This window comes from Pelmatolapia mariae, linkage group LG23 (genome assembly GCF_036321145.2).
Source record: "Pelmatolapia mariae isolate MD_Pm_ZW linkage group LG23, Pm_UMD_F_2, whole genome shotgun sequence".
Taxonomy (NCBI): Eukaryota; Metazoa; Chordata; class Actinopteri; order Cichliformes; family Cichlidae; genus Pelmatolapia; species Pelmatolapia mariae.
The window spans coordinates 25584912-25608961 of NC_086246.1; the positions used below are offsets into that span (position 1 = coordinate 25584912).

Genomic DNA, 24050 nt, shown 5'->3' on the forward strand with positions numbered 1-24050 from the left:
AACATATTCAGGTTATCTTACCTTTATCTGGTTTCACTTATCCTAACATTGATAATCAGGCTCAGCGGTCACATGAAGATCATTATCAGCTCAATGATTGTGTTCACATGAAAGTGTTAAGTTCAGGTCTGCTGGCAGCAGAGAGGCTGATTTTACAAAAGAAGGTAGAACCACGGTGTTAGAAAAGTGTGTGATGCTTCTCAGTATCACACCTCTGTCATGAAGGCGCAGTAGAGTCTGACAGTAGTTCCATTAAGACGTTCAGCTCCATCCACAAAGCTCCATTCTTCTACACCAAAAAAAGAGTTGACCAATGAGACTTGGCACGCATGTACATCTTAAAACCCCTGAAGGTTCTCATCTATGTAGTTATTATGACGTTGCTTAGCAACCACCCACAAAACTGCTACATTTGTAGCCACATTTTGACTTTACGGCATAACAAAAAGATCCCATTTAGACCCACAAAACTTAGATAATGTGCCACAGCCTGGCAATCACCTAACAGAAGTAACAGCAGAACCTCAACATTGCACAGGACCCATCAAAAAACTGGCTAATTATTATACTGAATCACATTTTGTCACTGCTATTAATATATCAGTTTGCCAACAGCCTGAAAACAAATTTTAAAAAAAATAGCTGTAGCATGGGCATGTAGTAGTAGAATTAAATTGTATATTTATTGTTAAAGCTCATTGTAAAGAGTAAAATGTTTATCTGATCTGCTGTTTTCTGGAGATTTGATAGATCAGCAGGAGGTGATTTCATACTTACTAATGCCTAAATTTGATCAGGTTAAGACTAAAATTAGGTTGCTGGGGTTTTTGTAAAGATACTTGAGACTGTGACTCTGAATTAGTCAAAATTGAAGATGTTCCAGATGTTTGGTGATCCCGTATTTGAACAAAGTTTTTGCACTTTTCTCGGCACTGCATTCGATTCCTCTTCTCTCCTCTTTGTTGTTCTTTTTTTAAAAAACTATTTCTTTGTTTCCCGTGGCGGGCAGTGACACATCGATAAGCCCAGCTGTGATGACGCTGGCACTTTCTTTTGTGTGGGCAGCGTTCACAGCTCAACGGGGGCGAGATCAGCCCCGCAGACGGCCGCTTGTTTGGGTTCCAGTGTCAGCAAGATGGTGAATCAGCAGCATGTGAAAGGGTGAGGGAGGAATGGAGTGACACAGGGAATGGTGATGTCATATGAGTGATAAATAATAAAACATTTCTTGCATATGTCAGTATCCTGCTGTGGGTCAGCTAATTAATTACAAATACAAAGGTTTGCTTGTTTTGTTGGGAAAACAAAAATAAATTGGGTACTGAGCTGTCTCAGTTACAAAGTTGAACTTTTTAAAGAAGCTATTCAGAAGGTTCCCTGTGCAAATACTGACACTTCTGGGTATGATGCATCAGGGAAAAACATGTGAAAAAAATCTTCTGCCTTTTTATTCCCTGAGGACAAGATTATTATGAAACAGTGCTAAAAAGCAGAAACTGAGGTTTCGAAAATAGAAGAAACTGCAGTTCCTCTAGTGGCCACTTGGGGCTTGATTCAAGACTCAAGTGGCCGCTAGAGTCCCCATAGTTGAGACGTCCATCTTTACAGTAAAAGTAAGAGTGTTTCCATCCTACTACAAAAAAGATTTTAATCTCTAAGTTTCCCCTTTCAAAACATCTCTGAGCAAGGTGAATTTTATTATAACTAATTAATTAACAACAGTACTGAGAGCATACTCGCCCATAAAATAATTAACTGGAATTCAAATGTTTATTTTACCACTCTGTGCACTAAATCCCAAGACTCATGATTTTCTGGAGCATTAATCTTACCTTTGCAACAGTGTTGTATTTTTATGTTCTTTATAGAGTTTTATCACCATTTTATCATCGTTACACAATAATGTCTCTGATTGGAGTAGGTGGTGCTCATAGGGATCATTTATGCAGAAGAAGAGTCACATGACACGTGAAATCCCCGTTGTTATGTGAGCGTGCACAGAGCCTGACGTAGAAAGCGTGACTTAACAGAAAAAGTTGATAACCACCTTCATGATACCTGTTATCTCCAACTGTGGTTTTAGGATTTGCCAAAACAGCCTGGCTGTGTTGATCTTCCTAATGTGCACCTCGCATTTACCTCCAAACAACATCCATGCATGTCTGGTATTTGTGGGTTCAAACACTGCTATAATTGTAAGGCTCACATGTGCTTTTGCCAGTTTTAAATGCAATGCAGTCTAACACGTTGTGAATCAAATATAAAGATCAGACGTGGCTTTGCTTTTCTGACTTTTTAAACCACAAGTTGGACAATAGTAGATCGTCTGGGTCTGAATTAGCTGTGAAATTGTTTAAAGTTAAACTAACTGGACACATACATCAGTACTGGTCAACCTAGCAAATTAAATTAATGGTGCATTCATCAAAAGCTCCCATAAAAACTTCTTCTTTACTGTTTTGCCTCGTTGGCCTAAAACAGCAAGAATTGGAGTAAAGATTGGCTCTTGGAATAAAAGCATATACTCACTGTATGGCTATAGCTAAGCAGCCTCAGACCTTTGTGTGGTTCCTATGGTGTTTTAAAGTTGGCGTATCAAAACTGTTGACTTGTGTGAATGTTTACAGCACAGTAACTGTAAAGAAGTTTATTTGTCTCATTTTTAGAGCAGCCGCATATTTAAGTGAACGTGATAAGGTGGGGGATTTGAACAGTAACGTGCCTTCACACACAGTTTTTAAACTGCTGCAGAGCTGACACCATCTCCTCCCCCTCTTTGGAGGAGTTATCTCAGGGTGAGGCAGTCACTCAGCCTCTGCCCCCTCAGTCTGACATTTGCTGGTATCTCTGAAAACAGACATGGACCTGAGCCAAACATTCCTGTCTGTGCAGCAGTTCCTGGGAAGGACACTGAAGGAGATGGTCAGCAGTGGGAAAAAACAAGGGTTGTGTGAGAAAAACCTTTCACAGAAAAATGTGTTAGTTTTAGAGGTTAAAACCAAGAATGTTCTTGAGAGGTTGACATGAGCCACTGATTTCTAGACTTTTTGACCACCGTGTTTGATTTTATTGAGCCAGAAGTGTACATTTTGAATGATCACTGGCTCCTGTCCAGTTGGGCATTTTAGTTTCAGATACTACAGGGATTGACTCCTTTTTAAAGATGGCCTCAAGTGGCCACTAGAGGAACTGCGGATTTTGGCACTCTGAAGTTTTTACTCTCAGCTAAAATTTAGTGGCGTGTTTTCAAAGCACATCATCCAGGTAGTTTCACATTTTATGACCTGAATGGCTTAATCCCGCCTTCCCATGATCGTGCTTGCTCTGTCTTCATTTACTTTCCCAGCAGCCTCAGTGGCTCTCTGCAGAGGCAGCAACTCCCAGACCAAACACTAGATTACAGCAAGGACGCTGGACAGGACAATAACTCCTCCTCCCCTCCATTTTCTCAAATCCCCCACTTTATAATCCTCAAGGAAATCTCCTCCCCCGAGGAGGAGTGTGTTTGTGTGTGTGTGTGTGTTCAGACTGGGAGCAGCAGGAGCAGGAGGAGGAGGAGGAGGAGGCAGTAGCTCTTGAGTCATGGGGTTGTCAGATTCCTCTGGGTGCCCGTCTCCATCAGGCTGGTGGGAGTACTCATGTTTAAGTGCGTCTTTTTTTGTCCTCAAGTGTTTTTTAAAAAGAAGCGGGTGTGGAGAAATGGAGGGAAAGTGTGCACTGTGAACCAAAACTATCAGCTTACACGTACACATGAAACAGCTTGTTTCATGTAGCTGGTAAGTTACAATGTTTAGTCCTTCATTAATATCATTGTTTAGTTAAAATAATAGTCCTGATTTCTGCACGGTGTCAGATAGATCTGAAGACTTGCTGCTGTCTGGAGCAGGTGTGTTTTAGATATTTATAAGTTTTTGACCTTCTAAGCCTTTTTCAACAGATACTTGGGGATTATTATTATTATTGTAAGTTTGAGCATTTCTTTCAGATGCTAGCTCCCTTTTAGGTCATTGAAAGCTGACCGCCTGCAAAAAAACCGCAAATAAAATCCCTCCAGGGTACACAGACTTTTGGAAACAGTGACAGAGATACCTGCGTTTGCTTCCTGATGTCGTCACACTGTGTCCTCCCCTGGCTCCAACTAAGCAACCAACCCTCTGCTTCCTCTGTACATCATGTGATGATGCAGAGATTATTACTGAAACTGGATGAAATGCCGCTCGGCTCTGAAAGGTGCTGGAGAGAGGAATCAAATAGGGGTTACAACTGTAAGCAGAGTAGTAGAATTAGCACTGAATTAGTGGTGGGGACAATTTTGAGCAATCAGAGAAAGGGTATAAATTATGACCATAGTGGGTTGCAAAGCAGCTCGCAGAGGCAGCAGAAATGGTTTTCACACTGAAGCAACTTAAAACTATGAGATATACCAACTGAATATAAAGAAGATGACAAGTACTGGCACTGAGATCAGCTGAAGCGTGCTCCATACTAGGATAAAGGTAATGGTAAAGTTCAGAGTTAACAGCAGATACGCGTTATTAATAATTGAGGAGATCAAAAATAAATCGCTGAATCTGTTTCAGTCATTTTTAATTAATTAACAACATGTTATTACAGGAAAGCTTTCATTCAGAACTATCCCACTTCATTCCTAATGATCTATTACACAGTGCTGTGCAAAAGTCTTGAGCCACTCATCTTTTCTTTATATTTTGCTTCCAAGGAGCCAGACTTTCTTCTTTTTTTTAAAGTCCCCTTGAGGAGTGTTTCTTGGGACATTGGCTGCTTTTTCACTCATTTTCAGTCCAGTCCTCACACCTGACCATTTTCATAGGAATATTTTTTGTTTGTAAAGCCACTTAACTCTGACCTATGAATCAACACGACAATGAACACAGACACGCATCAATGCTCGGATAGAAAAACACACAGTGGAACACTAGCATTCATGGATCTTGCTTTTCCTAGCAAATATAAAGATATGAAGGCTGGTTCGAGACATATGCACAGCACGGTCTCTAATGATTAACATATGGTCATAATGTGGGCTCGTGGTTATCGTCGTGACTCTATTATTTGCAATAGAAGTGACAGTATCAGAGCGTCACAGCTGGTTACTAAGGGACTGAACTCTTTGTTTGTGTAACTGTTGTAGCACCTTTATTGCACCCTGTAAAAATCTTATCTTAAAGCATCAGCTGTTCTGTTTCTACACTGACTGCTAACTTTTGCAGATAGTGTAGCCTTAGTTCATCCTCAATACTCAAACGTTAATCTACAAAAACTCTGCATTTTCTTATTTATTTATTTTTTTTACCAAAGATTTACATTAGAAGATTCTGCTCCATGATTGGCACGGATTGGCTTTAACTCAGTAACCAATCAGGTGGGAATATTATCAGTTCTTCCTTTGACTGTAACCTCCATCTGTTTCACACGGTCCAACAAAGCTCTCGCTGTTTTTTTTTCAGATCCAGATTTTATTTACAGTAGTCAAATATTCACTAAGAAATCAAGACGAGTAGCTTCTAAAGATCATTTGTTACTTTTCATGTGGTTCAAGCGATAATGCTTGCTTGCATCCCAGGGTACATCTGGACTGTAGCTGGGTTGGAGAGCCAAATCATTTTATTATTAATCGTTTGGTAATCGGGCTGGTTCTTACTGTATTTACTTTTCCATTCTAATTGTCCTCTTGGAGCACTTTACACAACATGCCTCGTTTAAGGCAAGCATTTTTTTTTAGCATTTGCCCTCTGATGAACATGAATGCATGGGAAGCAACTTCAAGTCCAGTATCTTGCCCAAGAACACATTTTAGCATGCAAACTGGAGCAGCCAGGGATCGTCCCACCAACCTCCCGAGCAGTAGAACACCTGCTGTTCCTCCTGAGCTACACCCTTTTACAAAAATGCTTAATATCAGCCATCCACTGCAAGTGACTGGGAGCCAGCTGCTTCTGTTCTGCTTCAGCAATAGGCCCAACTGGAAGCTGACTGTATCGCTCTCGCAGCCATGTGGGTCAGCCACGTTTCAGTTTCAGGTTCAGTTCTTCCTGAATGAACGCGGTGCGGCTCGTATTTCCTGGAAGCAATATCTGTGACAGCACAGCTGCGCCCCCTGACAATAGACCCTCAGCGCTTTAGAAAGAGGGGACATTTGCATTTTCTTTGTGCAGCAGCTTGTTTGGAGCTCTCACTTTTTGTGTCGCATGGAGGGGAGGCAGTGTTGGTGATTAAATACAGATATCGACTCTGTAGAAACAGCAAATGATTGTGCAGATATGGAAAAACGTAAAGAAATATGGCAGGCTAATATTAAAATAAATTCACCCAGGCCCAACACTATTCACTCATATCTCAGCTGTATTAGATCCTCTGTTTTCTAATGTATGTTCAGTTACAGTGTAAAAACAGACTTTCTGCATTCCCATCACAGTGCTCCATGGCTCAACTTTACTGCACTACAGGCTCAGCTCAGGTTGAAAGTATGAAACCTTGTGCAGAGAATATCGCACTTAGTGTTGCCAGACCTAAAATGTTTGATGCTGATCTTCAGGAAATGATGTGAAGCAAACAGGGAAAGTGTTGAATGTTGGCTGGGTGGCTATAGCTCAGGTGGCAGAGCAGGTCAGCCACTAACCAGAAGGTCAGTGGTTCGATCCCAGGCTGCTCCAAGCTGCATGCCAAATGTCCTTGAGCAAGATACTAACCCCATGTTTGCCTACTGGTGGTGGTCAGAGGGCCCGGTGGCGCCAGTGCCCGGTGGCGCCAGAGGTGAGGCTGTCCGGCAGCCTCACCTCTGTCAGTGTGCCCCAGGGCAGCTGTGGCTACAATGTAGCTTGCCATCACCAGTGTGTGAATGTATGGGTGAATGACTGAATGTAGTGTAAAGCGCTTTGGGGTCCTTAGGGACTGAGTAAAGCGCTATACAAATGCAGGCCATTTACCATTTTGATGTGAAACCAGTGAAGATAAGACAGAGAGCAGGACTTAAAACAAGTTATAATGTTAATATAGCCAGGCAACAAAATACCTCGCTATCCCATTAATTTGGCTTCATAGTGCACTCCTCAGATCCCAAATTAAGAAAGCTGCTTATAAACTCCAAACGCTCCATTTTTACCAAACTGTACAATAAATAAAGTTTACCAGATTTATAGTAGGAAAGATTTTTGAACCTCCAGATCACAAAACAACACAGCAAAGGGCACCAAAGACCAAAAACCAAAACATTTATTGAATCAATCAAACCTTTGGATGCTTATAAATACATACAATTTTTAAAAAATAATACAATTTGAAAAAAAAATCTCATTATTATCTGAAAAAGTTTGACTTACTAAACTTCTGAGAAAATAATAAGAAAAGTATAAATATTTAGATAATGCTCGAAAATTGGTTCCATCACAGCGAATCATGGAAGGCGGCCAGTATCGCTGTCCCGCTTGAAGCGAGGGAAAATACCTCCCTGCATTCCTTTGCTGAAAGAATGTGGCGTCTCCATCACGGCCTGGCAGGGTTAATGTTTGGCTCAGGGCAGGTAAAAGTCTCATCTGGTCCAGATATTTCGTTCCTGGACAAATAAACAGCAGTGTGTGTTTTAAAGCACCAGCTAAGATGAAAAAGAAAGCTAGATTGATATCAAGGAGTGGTATCAAAGAGAGGTTTGGGGGTGTCCAACTCAGATCTAATTTTTCTAAGCTGCTAAGCTCCATCAGGACCATATGTCTCTGACAGATCTGTCTCTTAATTTGAAAGTCCTTCACAGTAAGAGACGGATCAAGTCCAGGAGCCAGTAAACCTGCTCGCTTGACCTTTAGACATCATTCTGGATTAAATGTTCCTCACAAGTTAACAGCTTACACTTGAAAACAATGACAAGACGGCTCAGTTAAATGTCACACATCACGGTCCAACTTGTTTCTCACAAAAACTGCAATTAAACGACAGCTGTAGCTTTAAACTTGCATTATTTTTAAGGACCAGCAGGGGCCAACTGCGAGCTAGACAAGTAAAATATAAAAGTGCCCAAAAATCCCCAAATTTTCTTAATCCTTTTGTGTATTTTGTGTAAATTGGTATGAACCAATTTAAAAAAACAAACAAACAAATATCTAAAGCAGATAGCGGAAAAAACTTTTTTCACTAGGTGTAGCATGAATGACTGCGAGTCAGGTTTGACTCTGTAAAAGTTATGAAAATACAGTTTATGCTGTCCTTCACATTTTCCAAAGTTGTAGAAGATTGGAGTCTCTGCCAGGCCGATTCTGGCCTCCAGGCCTCATGTTTGACACCTGTGTCCTAGAGCAGCGGTCCCCAACCTCTATTGCACCACGGACTGGTTTAATGTCAGACAATATTTTCACAGACCGGCCTTTAAGGTGTCGTGGATAAATACAACAAAATAAAATGATACGACCAAGACAAAAACTGTGGTATTTTGAAAATATAGTAATAAATGTGAATTCACTATGTAATTGTGTAACTTTATTAGCAGCGTCCTCCTGAAATGTGCCAACAACATTGAGAGTAACCTCCTCCTCTCTGCCCCTTAATGCTCTCTGGTCGCTATGGTAACGCGTAAATATTTCTTTCAAAATAAGACACACAACTACAACACGGGAAAACACCCAAGGAAACCAAGTTAACGATAAAATCCCTGAAAAACATAAATTTCACACCCGAGCCTCAACTCTCGCGGCCCGGTACCAAACGACTCGCGGACCGGTACTGGTCTGTGGCCGGGGGTTGGGGACCGCTGTCCTAGAGTATTGTTCAGATGTTGGTGGAAGTTGCTCACTGTGAGCTCATTGTATTATTTTACGGGCAATAACCTGTGAATTATGAAGAATCGTGTGCCGGATCAGAGTCACTGACATTCTGGTTAAAAGCTGCTGTATAACTAATATTATCCTTATATGCTGAGGTTAGTTATTAGCCGGCTAGAAACTGATGAGAGCGGGGTAGTCACAGTGAAGAAATAAAACTAAAAGGAATCCATGAGAACCAGTGATTACCAAATAAAACAGGAAATAGATTTAAGCATAACTATCCAGAACCATTTAGAGGTTTATGGGAAAACCGTCCTCAGCGCCCTCACTCTGTCACCTCAGTAAACACTTTGGGGAAAAAAGTGAGGCTTATTTTGTAAATTAAGGTCACGTGTAGACTGAAAAAGGAAAGGAGGTGTCCCTGTGGGAAAAACCAGAGCATCTGGAAATTAATAAGTAAAAAACTACATTTGATTGACATCTTTTATTCTAACTCTTGACTTTTCCTCCACCTTTTCCTCTTCCTGCTTCTCTTCTTCGCCCACTGCCCATCAGGGTTAAAATGGTAGATGTTGTGTCACCAAGTACAATGCCGTCAGAAACTGAGGTGCATGTGGCGAGGAGCTTTCTCACCAAGATTTTGCGAAGCTCTATGAGGTACCATCCAGTTAGCTTGTGTCTGGCTGTGTTTGCTGGTAGTTTTTTGGTGGACCTACATGGCGTCAGATCATTGAGCTTTGTGCTTTGTGTTCTTTTGTAGTATTTTAATGTGTATGGTGCTAGCTGTCCAAGTATCTTTAGTTTACTTGCACATTTGTGTCTGTCATCAGTTCTGTGATGTGGGATTTACCAGATTTTACACGTACAGCGCATTAACATGACTTGCTTGCATGGTTTTCTTGTGGTTTGATATCTTGTAGAAAAATTTATGTCTATGATCCTTTTTCAACATGCTCTCCAGGAAGAACCGCTTCAAAGGGTAGGTGCATGTTTGGTGTGAGCAAAATGAAACTGTGAAGCTGTCAATTTACCTTTGTGGAGTCTTACCTATCAAGGTACTGATGATGTTTAAAATAGGGTTTGCAGGCCTGAGGCACACAGTGAGCAAAAAAAAAATCCCAAAAATCAAAAACAAATAATACCCCAAACGAATAATTATTTGTTATTCGAGATCACAAATGTGTTACTGAAAATAATACATTTTTTCATCTGCAAAAGTTGCTTTTTGCAGTTTAAACAAACAGCATATCTGAATATTAGGAATGATCATGATTTTTAATTATTCAAATATTCATTGAACTTCATGTCACCGAGTGCCCTGTCATTCTAGGTGTTGTTGTGATATTGTTAATTATAAAAGTGTTTCCTATCATGTGTTTATCAATCTGCTTCTACTTTTCATAGCTTTTCCTATTAATTAGTATGGACAATATAAATGAAACATGGCAGGTTTTTTTATTTTATTGTAGAAAATGTATTTTAGGAAAAATATTAGCTCGTACTGAATCTGATAGCAGCGTCACGTTTCAAAAAATTTGCGACGGGGTCATGTTTACCACTGTATAGCATCCCCTCTTTTTTTAACAAGTCTACAAACATCTGGGAATTGAGGAGACCTACTTCTGGACTTTTGTCCTTGATATGCAAGGCCTTCCCTGAAAAAGACGTCAGGCATATGTTGCTCTAAAACTTGTAGATACCTTTCAGCACTGCTGGTGGCTTTCCAGATGTGCAAGCTGCCAGTTTTCATTTAAAAGTATAGTTAATAACATTACATTTTTGAATATCTCTCATAGAGATATGAGAAAGACAACAGAGCTGTTAAAATATTAAGACCCCACTCAGTCATTTTAGTCAACACAATAGCTTGGTCACTTCAGTGTTAAGTTATAGCAAATATTAAACAATATGTAAGTATATTTTCTCTAGAAATATATATTTTTCCCTGGTTTTGCTATCGCCTGTTAAGATGTAACATGCTAGTACTTCCAGAGAGTGCAACTACAACCAACAAAACTGGTTGCCAGCCATCATTGAATAACATCCCACTACTCGCTATCAGGCATCAGACCGCTAAATCATATATGGTGCTGTGAGATTAGATTCTGCTGACGATTTTAGCTGTCAAAAAGTGTCACTGAAAGAGGAATTCATTCAAAAAATGATTAAAACGTGGGTCCAGAGCAAACGCTGCCAGGTCACAAGTTTGCTACAACTATAGTTATTAATTTTAGTGTTTTTGGACAGTGTAGCTATATAGTTCTCACTAGGTCTTTGTAAATATCTGTGTTTGTAGTGGTGCCATAAATTTTATCTAATGATCATGGGTTTGTTTGTTTTTTTAATTTTCCTTGCATTTCTGTGGAATTATAGTAATAAGACTATTTACACTGTTTAAAATATTCTATTGTCCTGAAACGATTGAATACACAGTGGTATCAGGGGGAAGGATTTGGATGGTGGTGGCCTCCAAAGCCCATGAAGAAATGTTAACCTGTAGAACTCTGTGAACTCTTGTCTTCTATGAAAGAATTTGAGAAAGAGTATTGAGAAATTGTTTGCTGTGCTTCTGCTTTGCAGGAAGAATGACCCAGGCTCACGTCCTCATTCCTGGTACGCCTCGAAGCTGACAGAGGAGGAGCCTCCTGAGAGAGAGGCTACCCAAGCCCCAGTCTGGCAGCCAAAGCATGAAGCAAGGTGAGCTTTTTTGGTGGTTTATCTTGTCTTTAGTAGACAGATCGTTAAATTCAAACAGTATATTTTTTTCTTATCATCCCCTCCAGGCCCAAAGAGTCATCCACTCAAGGAGATCAGAACATTCAGCATCAGCAAACCAGTCAGATCAGCTCAGTGAAAAACATGGAGAAACTTGAGCGTCCCTCACATCCCTACCCAGCAGGTCGTCTTTCCCCAAATAAATACACCAGCAGTGCTGAGCCACTCTGTGGACCGGGACCAGGCAAGAGGGACTCTGGGTTCAGCTGTTTCTCAAGTGGCTCCAGCCCCCCTGTTCATGATCTTAATGCATCTGGTAGAAAGGGAACAAGCACTGAAAGCATTTTCTTCAAGGGCGTTCACAATGAAGGACCTCAGCAGAATGAGCGGCCCAGATATCTGCAGCCAGCACTGGGGAACGGAGGCTGGAAGGAGCAGCCAGCATCTCGTATTTCCATTGCAGGGAGACCCAACGTAGGCCCAGTGTGGCAGGTACCAGACAGGAAAAAGTCTCAGTCTCCTCCTCCGCCACCTCCTCCCCTGCGTAGTGACAGTTTTGCAGCTACAAAGGTGTTTCCATACTCTGAAGGTCCAGCAAAAAGCCACGGCACATCATTTGAAAAACTGCCAGAAAGTAACCACCACAATGGCATCAGACCCCATCAGGAGAAATCCTCAGAAACCAGACGTAGCTTCAACCCAATGCCTGCCAAAGACTTCCTCCATCCAAACATGCCAGCTGATTACAACCACAACCAGCTCAACCCCAACAAACACTTCTCTTTGTCCAGCAGTGATGTCAGACAGTTTCATTACACCCAACCACCTGCCCACCAGAGGCAGTTCAGTGATGAAAGTCCCTTCTACTTCCTGCAGACTGGAAAGGCTCCTCCCACCAAGACTCAAAGTGTAGGAAGCTACTACCGCAGCCTCCAGGATCTGCCCACAAATGCTTTCAGCCGCAGGCAGATGCCGCACTCTGCAGCATCCATGGTAAGCACTGCTGCAAACCCAAACCTGGAGAGTGGATGGCATAAGAGATACTACGGTCTTGCAAGTAAGACTGCGGAGTACAAGGCTAGGCAGGGCAAAACTGAAAGCCGGATGACAGAAACAGAGAAACACCACTGGGTGAACAGCAATGAAACAGGGTACCCAAGTTCTCTGAAGACTAACACTAAGGCAAAGTACTCACTGCCTCAGTCCAAAATGCCTTATATTGAAAATAAGGAATGCCATACCCATTCCCACTTTGGGAATGGACTTCACTACAACCACCAGACCTCTGAAATTTCTGTTCAAAGACGTAGTCCAGAGGATACTGCAAAGAGAGGCGAAGGTCACACTAACGACATGAAAATACAGTTTCCAGTACATCAAGTCAAAGATCACAAGGCTAATCTTCCAAGACATCAAGACCCATGGGTCCCTCAAGAAGACCAACGAATAACCGCCCTGAAAACTCCACTCCTCCACTCCCTGACTCTGGAAAACAAGACCCTGGCAGCAACAACCACAACTGTCTTGTCCACCCAGGACACCAGTGACACCATGGCTGCTAGCAGTGGAAAAGCAAATCGCCGCAGTGACCGTTATGCCACCACCCTTCGGAAAGAGATCCAGCAGAAGCGAGCCCAGCTGCAAAAGAGCCGCAGTGCTGCAACTCTGACTTGTGATGCAGAGGATGAGGATGCAGAGGAATGGAGATCTATGGAAGCTTCTGCATCTTCTGCTGCTTCCTATTCAAATACTTACAAGGACCACCTGAAAGAGGCGCAGGCCAGGGTCCTCCAGGCCACTTCCTTCCAGAGACGAGACCTAGAACCCCAGGGACCAGAGGCCTCTGTGCTTAAAACCTCAAATGGGCGCGCTAGAGGACGTAAGCGATGTCAACTGGCAAAGAGGACGCACTCGTTTTCAGAGCCTGACAAAATGGACAAGGTGGGAGTGGAAGGAGAATCCCAAACAGGCTCATTTGGGGAGCGGAGGAAGTTCTTTGAGGCGAAACCAGCCTTTTCCAGGCCTGTACTGAAGTCAAGTCAGAGTGCAAACTCGAACACAGACCTGGATGAGTCGGGCAAACCCAAAGAGAGAGCACCTTCTATAGGGTCTGTTGAGCCTCATCCATCCACAGACTCCAACCACCTCAACCCTGGACATAACGAAGTCTTACTAGAGCAGCAGAGGCTCGGAACATTTGCTGAGTATCAGGCCACATGGAACAAGCAGAAGAAGTCATCGGAAGGCAAGACGCAAGGGCGGTATCACTCAGCGGAGAATATCTTAGATGCAGGTGCAGAAGAGAAGGCCATCTGCATCCATGAGAGATCCAGATCTTCGCCTTCTGCAGACTTCTATACACAGGTGAACAAGATTAGGATGGTTTTTATATTCTAGACCTCCAAACAACAAAAAAGTACAAAAGTCAGTTGGAAGATAACCTTAAGTTGTAAAGTATATTTGGCTGTTGGTTAGGTTTGGGCAACTAAAAAGTCCTATTTAAGATAAGGGAAAAATGGAGTCACAGTTATAAGAAGCCTTTATGACACTACTCTTGAGAAGTAAAAATATGCACAACAAATACCCTAAAGTGTACTAAGTATTTAAATGAGCAAACTGATGCTGATGATTTCTATGAATGGCACACTAAACTTCACCTTCTTATTGCAGAAAATTCCTTCTTCTTGGAGAGACACTCAGGCCCAAAAGGGCAGTTTAGCTACCAGGTAAGATTATTTTTTGATTGTACTACTAATATACAGATTAATATACTAAAGTACTACTAATATACAGAAAAACAGCACTGGGTTTTGATTCACGAAAACTGATACTAAGTGCATCTACAGTTAGAGTACTGTGCAGGTCTTGAGACACCTCTCATTTCTTTATATTTTGCTAGAAAAATGGAAGCTATGTGCAGCAATTTAGTGAAGCACGTGTAAACATACATGAAAATGCAGTATATTAAGCCAAAACAAAATATTCTTTTCATTTCTTCAAGTAGTCTTCAGCAATAGTTCTCCAGGCTTCTTGAAGGACATTCAAAGCTCTTCTTTGGATGTTTCTGCCTTTTGTTCTGTTCCCTGTCAACATGATCCCACACTGCTTCAATAATGTTGAGGTCCAGGCTCTGGGGAGGCCAATCCATGACTGATAGAGTTCCACTGTGTGTTTTTCTGTCCACGTATGCTTTTACTGCATTGGCAGTGTGTTTGGGATTATTCACATGCTTGAAAATAAAGCTGTTGTTAATCAGATGTTTTCCAGATGGTATTGCATGGTGGATCAAAATCTGATGGTACTTTTCTGTGTTCATAATTCATCAATTTTGCCAAGTCCTCCAACAATAGTGAGTAGACACTGTTGTACATATGTCCTGACCTCCTCTGTACATACTGACGACATTTGGACCAAAAAATGTCCAATTTGGATTCATCACTCCAATAGACCTGTTCTGACTGATTTTCAGTGCAGTTCTTGAGCAATTGTGCATACCTCAGCTTTTTCTCCCTGTTTCGTTTCTTTGAGAACGGCTTCTTGAAAGCCAATGTCCAAAGAAAAACTTTGACTGACCTTCAGACCACAAGAAGACCACTTTTAAAAATTACAAAAAGCCTGGCTCATTTAAATCAAAATGCAAATAAATAAGGGGTGACTGCAGACTTTTCTGAACATTTCTTCTATGTTCACCAACTCCTATAATGTGTTTAGAGGAATACTCATCACTTTGGGACATTTGACAGGAAGAAATATCTGTTTTGTTTCATATAAATGTGGAATTTATCCAGTCTGTGACATTTCAGTGCAGAAAGAACTGCTCTCAGTTTCTCCTCTCAGGCTTCCTGAGCTGAAGTGATCACTTTCAGTCACACTAGAACCTTTTTTTTCTAACTTTATCTTTTGCTATTGAAGCTCAGGTTTGGGTGAATAGATTCTCCTCAGACTCCAGTCGTCAACTACACCCTTATTTACAAAACGTGTCTGAAGCTACTGTGGATTTACAGTGGGTGGAGAGTGTATCAGTTTATCCGTAAGCTGCTGCTGACAAAGAACACTTATCTGCTGCATACATGATCAGTAATCCTCAGCATTCACTCCTTTTGTTGATGTGCTGCCTGGTATGCAAGGTGGGATATAAACACCTTTAAGAAAAAAGGGAAATTCAAACTCATCTTTCAGCATAACTTTCACTGAGAGGTGTAAGCCAAAGTGATGCTCAAATTCTTTCTTTCTAGTGTTACAATATGCACTTTTTTCTTTTGTTGTATTGGATTTTCCCACATTTACTCTTTTATTTATCCCATCTAACTGTATATATTAAATAGAAAAAGCAACAAAACATCCTAAATTTTTAAAATGAACGTGTTAGATATCTAATAATACCATATTCTTCTAAACATGTTTAGATATTTTAGCCTGTTGTGTGAATAATGTTCCTTAAAACTGTCAGTCCCTGAAAATATATCTGCAAATATAAAAAGCATGCAATGCAATCTAACAGCATATGCATCAGAGCTCTTTTTAAGCTCAGTGATGAGCTGCAGGATGCTGGTTTTTGATATGTGAAAGATGGGAAGAACGGGTTTTGGAGGGTCCGAATGATATAAAAGCTTTAAGATTTGGTGCTGGAGCCCTGGAAACATTTAAGTGGTTATTGTAATTATTCACTGCCCCTAATTGTGGACTAGCTCCCTTTTGTAATCCAAGCTCTGTGTTTGGTTTTCACACTCGTGGTTCGGGTGTCGTGAACTGTAATAGACTCACTCAAACCACACCTGTGAACCTCAAAGTCATCAGTAATATTACTCAAATGCACCAGGTGAACAGGTTCTTCTGAACTTTGTATCCATGTAACCTGATGTAAACCTGCCCCAGGGTCTCGTCCCAGTCAGATATGCCAGAAACACCTCACCTAAGAGGGATGAATTTTGCACAAGTTGCTCCATATCAGATCAACCAGATCTGATGAATTGTTTAACCAGCTGAGAACTTTAGAATATTTAATTAAGAAATATTGTGAATACTTTCCCAGTGATCAGCCCTTTAAGTACAAAATCTACATGATGTTTTCCTGCATAATTTCATAAGTACAGGAGAAATCCATATGAAATTATGAAGGCAATTTTACACCCACTCCAAGTGTCACAATCTAAAGATAAAATCAGTTTTTTCCATATCTCCATATATAGTTTCATCAGCACAACTGCAGCAGTTTAATGTCTGTGAAGCGTTTGTTCCCCTTTTTTACTTGTTTTCTCATAATTCAGTGGAGAAAACTTCAAAAGGTGTGTTTTGGTTAAACTTTCAAGGCTCATTTCACCATGTGGGAGAGGTGTCTGCTCATAACAAGACAGGGGGGAGATCGTTCATGATTATTAATTTAGAAAATGAGCTGTTTTAGGCATTTATCTAGCTATCCAACTAAAAATAGCAGAATAAACTGTATTAAACTCTATTTTTAAAAATATTGTTGCAGACTTGTTTTTTTGCTCAGACATGTGGTTCAATCATCCTGAAAAACCTCATATTGATGCCCAGTTTCTTCCCCGAACTGACTCAAAAGGAGGCAGCACATATTTTAACATTCCTGAGAGATGTGAACTGAAAATGTCTGAATCATCGTGTTGGAGATGAAATGAATTGATGTATTTTTAAGCCACGTGATGTTTGATATTCCTCAGGTGCTTATGATGAGGTTTGTCTTTATTTTGACCTCTAGAGTGAAGTCGGAGAGTCGGAGTTACGAGCCTGACCACAGCCCACAGCTGGTCGAGGGCCCCTCCCCAGGGCTCCCTGACCAAAGGACAAATCCCGCTGCCATTCCCGCCCACACTACACTGTCCTCCGGCCCTCACAGCCTCAGCCCCAGCCCTGGTTCCAAGCACCCAGCCCAGCCGCCACAAACCCAGAGCCTCCTGCCGCCACCCAGGCCCCATTTAGGCCTAGAAACCACATCCTCCTCTCAGGAATTCCTCGCTGGCGCCCAGGCAGACCCGGCTGGAGTCCAGCCTCTGTCCAGCTCTGCCTCTGACACCCAGCACCATGCTGCCACCTCCACTGCCGCTGCTGATCAGGTCTCCTCTGCTGGCCCCGCCTCGGCCAGCTCCCCTCGCCTCAGAGAGATGTCCTGTGCAGACGAGAGCAAAGCAGCTGAAGGACATGAGGTGAAGGAACAGCCTTCTCCTTCCTCATCCCCTCTCTCCTCCTCCACCTCCTGCACGGCCCCTCTGCCTCTTCCCGGGCCCGATGGAGCACGGTCCCCCTCGCCACAGTTTGCGCCACCGAGGCTGACCGACAGACCGCCCGCCGCGTCTGTGCAGAATGACTCACTGCTCAGGTAAGCAGCTTAACCTCTCTGCCTCCTTGTTACGTAAAGTTCCTCCTTCCCTGTTCCCAGAGGAAGAGGCTTTGAGGAGCAGCTTTAGGTAAACAAGTCCAGGAGGGAACGTGAGATTGAAAACACGACAACAGCGCACAAACAAAAGATAAATAACGACCGAAGCGGTGATGTAGCCGTTCTGCCAGCAGCTGTGGATGCAAAAAAGTGCTCACAGAATCAGACCGGAGGCTGTAATTTTCTCAAAGCCACATGAAAGCTCTGACCTTTGATTTCCACTCAAGTTCAGCTGAGCGATTCTTCCTCCAGTTAGACACTCGCTTTATATAAATCTCTCCCTCATGTTTCAGCCGCTTTTAATCAGTTGAAGTTTAATTTTATTTGTTGTCATCCATCTTATCTAGAAAATTTACCTTGTAATGACAAATGTGATCATCTTGTTGCAAATTGTGTCATAATGTTTTAGTTATCTGCACCTTTTTTTATTACCCTCATAATGGTTTAAGGGGTGTATCCCCCACATTGTTCTCTTTAAATGATGCTGTTAAAGACCAGTCTTAGGATTAATACCAGAAACTGCTCTGAGAGCTGTAATTATTGAACTACATGTCCTATAATAATTGTAGGACTGAGGATGCACTTTTAAAACAGGAACCTGAAAATAGTGGGGGGAAAAAACAAATAAAAGGTTTTAGGCCCTGCGTATTATTCAGCAGAGGTTTGATCAAACCTTTTGCCATTTTTCTTTTACAGCTGGTCTTCATCTGAATAGATATTTCCAGATTGTCTTTGTACTTCTTTGTTTTTAGCTTTGCAGGCAATCTATCTGAATCAGAATACTTTATTAATCCTTAAAGGAAATTATTTGGCTACAGTCGCTCCAAGACAATAATATTAACAGGCTGAACTAAATTAAATAATACAATATATTACAAAGTTTACAAAATATAAGAAATAGCTCTAATATATATACAAATAGCTCAGGTATAAATATCCAGAATATTACAGAGATCATGTGCCGTTCAGTGGTGAATTATGGGTAATCTCAGTCTTGTACGGAGCGTGATCATGTGACTGGCCAGCATGTCATGGAGGGGTTGGGAGGTATTGTCCTTATCTTGGACAACATCTGCCTCTCCGACACCATCTTAAGGGAACCCAGCTCCATCCGCACAACATTACTGGCCCTGCATCTGCGACCCTCAACCTGCTGCCACAACATGCAGCAGCATAGAGGATGGCACTGACCACAACAGACTCATAAACAGACTCACAGTTTCTTGTTATAAAGCACTGCGCCCCCTCATTTCTTTATATTTTGCTTCCAAACAGCCAGACTTTCCTGTTATTTTTTAAAGTGGTTTTGAGTAATAGTTCTCAAGGCTTTCTGAAAGTAATTGGCTGGTTTTTTTTCACTCATCTTCAGTCCGGTTCTTGTACCTGACCATTTTCAGAGTTATATTGGTCAAGCTATTTAAAGCTGACCTAAACCATTTCTTTATTCAATTTATGAAAAATGTCAAACATAACACAGTTTGACAGATATAAAATAGTATTTTATGTGATTCCCAAAGAAATATTAGCACAAAACTTGGCATGTCTCAGCATGATGTGCAGTGAGTCCTTGAACAAAATGAGGAAACTGGACAAATGGAGGACAAAATTAAGAAGCGTCAGGCCTAAAAACTGTCTACAGCAGATGAACAATATCTGAAAGTCGTGTCTGTAAGAAACAGGAAAAAATCAAGCAAACCTGGAACCTTCATGAAGCCTGGTGAACTATTCCTGAAGACGACTTAAAGAAATGAGTTCAGACTGTGCTGAAGAATAAAGGTGGTCACACCAAATATTGAGGTTTGCACAGTGCTGTACTGCCAGACTTAAACTTCTGTGTGTGTTGTTGTTGTGTTAGTTTCTTGATGGTTGACCACCTCGTGTATGACTTTCTGTTTTGTTTACGGGCTCTGTCTTTTGGTTTATTCGCCTCACCTGGTGTTTAAAGTTTGTATCTCAGCCTCTGTGAACTTTATTTTGAACTACTTAAAAGTAATCTCGCAGATCAGACACATTTAAGCTGATCAAAGGAGGTGGAAAAAGAAGAAACACCAGGCACCACCTTTTTCTTCCTCATCCCAGTCCTGCTCGTAGATGGCCGCTCTGTTTCTTTCCACAGGAGATTTAGTTTGGTCTCCTTCACCACTGTTTGACAATCATACTCGATGTATGGTTTCTCAGAGGTCCATCAGCTCGCTCGTGTTTGCTATAGTCGAGCATTCACTGCAGACCAAAACCACCACCAGGCCACCAGGAAATCAGTCTCTGAGGCCTGGGATGGAATCAAATTTGTGGCCTGAAATATTGTTTCAGTCTACCCTGGAGCCATGTCTTCTCACATGGAAGATTTGTAACATCAGATTTCTTTTTAGTCTTTGAGAATAAAAGTCAAACTAATTTAAAGGTGCCAGAGAGGAAACCAAACAAAAAGGTAGAGTCAGTAAACAATTTCGAATTTGGTAGTAAAATGCCTGGAAAGCTAAACATAAAGAAGTGTAATAAAGGATCCGGTAATTGGGAGTGGGGGGGCTACACAGGGGAAATAGATACAAGGACTGTATGTGGTTACTGGCCACTTGGGCACAGGTTCAAGAGGAGGAACAGAGCAAAGGGATGAAGTAAAAGTGACAGGAATGATAAAGAAAACTACATACCACACTGTGTCACACTAGACTCTCTAAATAAAGGTCGTGACAGTCAATTTTAATAATTACAGGTACTCTAATGTTAATATTAAGACTGGTGGGTGAATGATGGGGGGGATTTAGTGCTTAAAACATTATCAAACTAAAAATTTAAAAAAGGATGCAGATACTTAAATTTTCCAGCGTTGATCCTATTGTGATTCTTTTTCAGGTCAGAAAGCGAGTCAAAGCGCCCCGCAGTGATGGACGTTAGCAGTCAGGTCAGGAAAGTCCCCGTGAGGATAGTCCATGCTGAGAGCAGCACAGCACGCGAGGGTCGAGCGTACCTGCCTCAGAACAGCGGGTCCTGCAGCCTGTCCGAGCTGCCACCACGCATCCCTTCCCTGGGCGCCACGGAGCGCTTATCCTCATCTCGGTTCAGCACCTACAACCGCCAGGCGGCACAAGAGTCAGCCCCTGAGCCCAGTTCACCTGGGCCCCAACATTCAGAGGAGGACGCCAAGAGAGAGGAGCTGGTGAGGGACATTATGGGTAAAGACAAGTCTCTGGTGGACATACTGGACCAGAGTGGCAGGAAGACCACCATGGACCTGATGGAGGGGCTCTTCCCACCAGAGGAGGAGATCCTGGAGGGGGCCCAGCAGCGCAGGAAGGCCTCAGCTGGATCCAGACTGCTCACATCGTCCCCCAGGAGCACAGACAGGTGGGACACTGCAGCAGGAAACATTTAAAATGAAACCTTTCTATTCAAAATGTGCATTTTGTGATTCGAGTAACATTAAGTGGATCTAGAAAGGCTGATTTTACACACAAGATAACAGCTGTTTCAACAAGCTTATTGAAGTCTGGGGAGGAGATTAAACAGTGTGTTTCAGACAGAGGATAACCTGAGTCCAACTTTTAGATAAATTACAATTATTTCTAACTCTAATCATGCAAAGCTACCCTAGTAGAGTTCAGGTATAAAAGTGAACTGCTGGAGAATGAAGCGTCCACTGCAAGGCTGATTTTCCATTTGCCAGACTAGCCTGCCCTCTGGTGGACAAGTGTTGCAATTTCGATTCATCCACTTTCCTCGAAATCATAATAATAATAACTTTATTATTACAGCACTCTTCAAAACAGAGTTACAAAGAGCTTCACAGTTAAAATAAAAGCTGCACATTGTAGATAAGTGTACATGTTAAAACATACAGACACATGCATACATGCATGCATGGTTTCAAACTATGGCAACAAATGAAGGAGAACAGATTAAGAAAACACTAACCTATAAAAATGAGTTTTTAGCATTCACTTAAAACAAATAACAGAGTCAGCCAACATAATTGAAGGATGTTGTACAAAATCACATTTAGTAGACAAAAACATATTTGTCTAGACTATTGCTGGCTACTTTTTAATACTACTTGTGGCAAAAGGCCGTTCCTATACTAATAAAATGCAGTTATGGTCAGGAGTTTCTATCCACTCATCATGGGCGTGAATGTCCTGGTAATTTGGTGCTTTAAAGGATTTCTTTGAACTGTTCCTTTCAGGGATGGAATCATTGTACAGCATATATCTTTAATGACTTTAAAAACAACAACTCAACAAAAAATACATTAAAGCTCAAACATAAACCTACACTTCCAATCCTTTTTGGTAAAATGTCCCTTAACAAGTTGTCCCTGGATCAAATGCTTTAGGTAGCCATCAGTAAGGTTCTGGTATAATTCTGGCTGATATTCGATCACTCTTCTTGTCAGAATTTGTAGAGTTCATTTAAATTGGTTTATTTCCCAGCACAGATCAAGCTTTTAAGTGTAGTCCAGAAATTGGTTTGGGGTCGGGGCTTTATGAAGGCTGTTCCAGAAGTTTATCCATCCAAAACCAGTTTTGATGTGTTTGGGATCATTGTCCTGTTGGAACAACTGTGTCCAAGTTTCAACCATCTAGCTGTTGATCTGAGATAAAGTCGAAGAATGTGGAGGTAGTCCTCCTCCTCCTTCATTATTCCATCCACTCTGTGCAGCGTACCAGCACCACTGGCAACAACACAGCACCAGAGCATGATGCTACCACCACCATGCTTGACAGCTGATACAGTGCTCTTAGGTTTGAAAGCCTCAGCTTTATTCCTCCAAACATACCTTTTGTATTTGTGGACAAACAGCTCAAACTTTGTCTTGTTTGACTATAAAACATTTCTCTAGAAGACATTTGGGTTGGGAAGATTTCATTCGAGCTTAAAGGTGTTAATTTGTCAGATTTCTTGGTCAGCACCCTCTTGAATCTTGAATCTAAATCCATGACGATGTAAAACTGGCTGTATTGTGGACAGTAATGCTGGTGTTTCATCAGTTTCCAGTTCATGGTAGGATTGAGCCTTGGTGGTTTCTGGGTTGTTCCTGAATATCCCAACCGATTTCCTCTCATCTGAGGATGACAGCTTGTGTCTTTAGCCACACTTTTGCAAAGTTGAGACATATCTAAATAACTTTTACTCACGTTCAACTGTTTGAACTGATGATCGCTTGAACATACCGAATGTTTTTATATTTTGGTGTCATCACCAGAAAAGTTCCAGTTGAGTACTTCGAAGATTTTGGGTGCAGACATGCAGTGTCAGTAAAAGTTGCGTCAGAGTATTTGTGTTTGTCCTTGTGCGTTTCAGAAGGGAGGAGGAGGAAGTGTCTGTATCAGCAGCCGCCTCACTAGTCCCCAGCTCCTCCTACTATAACACATCAGCTCCTAAAGCTGAGCTCCTCATCAAGATGAAGGACATGCAGGAGCAGCTGGAGGAGCAAGACTCAGAGGATGAGCTGGATGTTGATCTGGTCAATAAAAAGGTAAAATATGCCCACTTTATGTTTTATTATGCATGCCATTCTGCCATCCTAAATTAGTAAATGGATTGTTTTTATGTGTCTACTTCATCAACTCCAGCAAGAGCTGATCTCCAGCCTTGCGAAGAAGCTGGAGGTGCTGCGGGAGGCAAGGCAGAGCCTGCAGGAGGATGTGGAGGACAACGAGGCTCTGGGCCGTGAGGTGGAGGCCATCGTGCAGCGCGTCTGTCAGCCCAACCAGCTCGACAAGTTCCGTATGTTCGTGGGAGACCTGGACAAGGTGGTGAACCTGCTGCTGTCACTGTCAGGCCGGCTTGCCCGGGTGGAGAACGCCCTCAACAGCTTGGAGGATGAAGCACCACCGGAGGAGAAGGTAACCCCAGACACTGTCCACCAAATCGACTGCTTCCCTCAGCTTTATGGAAGTTTACACTAAGTTTTAGGACATTGTTTAGCTCTTAATTTTATAGTTTTGTTTATGTGTATTTCACAGCATATTTATTGTTTGTAGTTTACAAATATGAACACGTCTGAAAAAGATGAAAAGCTTTGTGCTAATCTATTTAATCATCCCTCCTGAAGCCCAGTGACAGAACAGCAGCTGCAATAACAACAGTACAGTAAAACAATCTTTACCTTCTGTTTATGCTCATAAAAAATGCTAATTGAATTCACATAACATACAAAACACTGTATTTGT

The 24050-nt window shown here is 41.8% G+C and overlaps 1 protein-coding gene across 7 annotated transcripts in view; it reads left to right on the top strand.

The window, feature by feature from the left end:
- The window catches only part of LOC134619958 (protein Shroom2-like), a 30538-nt gene that overhangs the window by 2594 nt on the left and 3894 nt on the right, over positions 1–24050 (top strand). For 2 of the 7 annotated variants that reach the window (XM_063465777.1, XM_063465778.2), the window contains exons 2-10: positions 9327–9428; positions 9733–9750; positions 11352–11468; positions 11555–13850; positions 14157–14212; positions 17206–17823; positions 20734–21225; positions 23179–23353; positions 23451–23723. In XM_063465777.1, the coding sequence (XP_063321847.1) occupies positions 9327–9428; positions 9733–9750; positions 11352–11468; positions 11555–13850; positions 14157–14212; positions 17206–17823; positions 20734–21225; positions 23179–23353; positions 23451–23723 (4147 nt within the window). Of the gene's footprint in view, positions 1–3556; positions 3777–9326; positions 9429–9732; positions 9751–11351; positions 11469–11554; positions 13851–14156; positions 14213–17205; positions 17824–20733; positions 21226–23178; positions 23354–23450; positions 23724–24050 lie in introns of those variants that run through there. The other 5 variants (XM_063465780.1, XM_063465781.1, XM_063465776.1 and 2 more) reach the window with 4 other exon arrangements.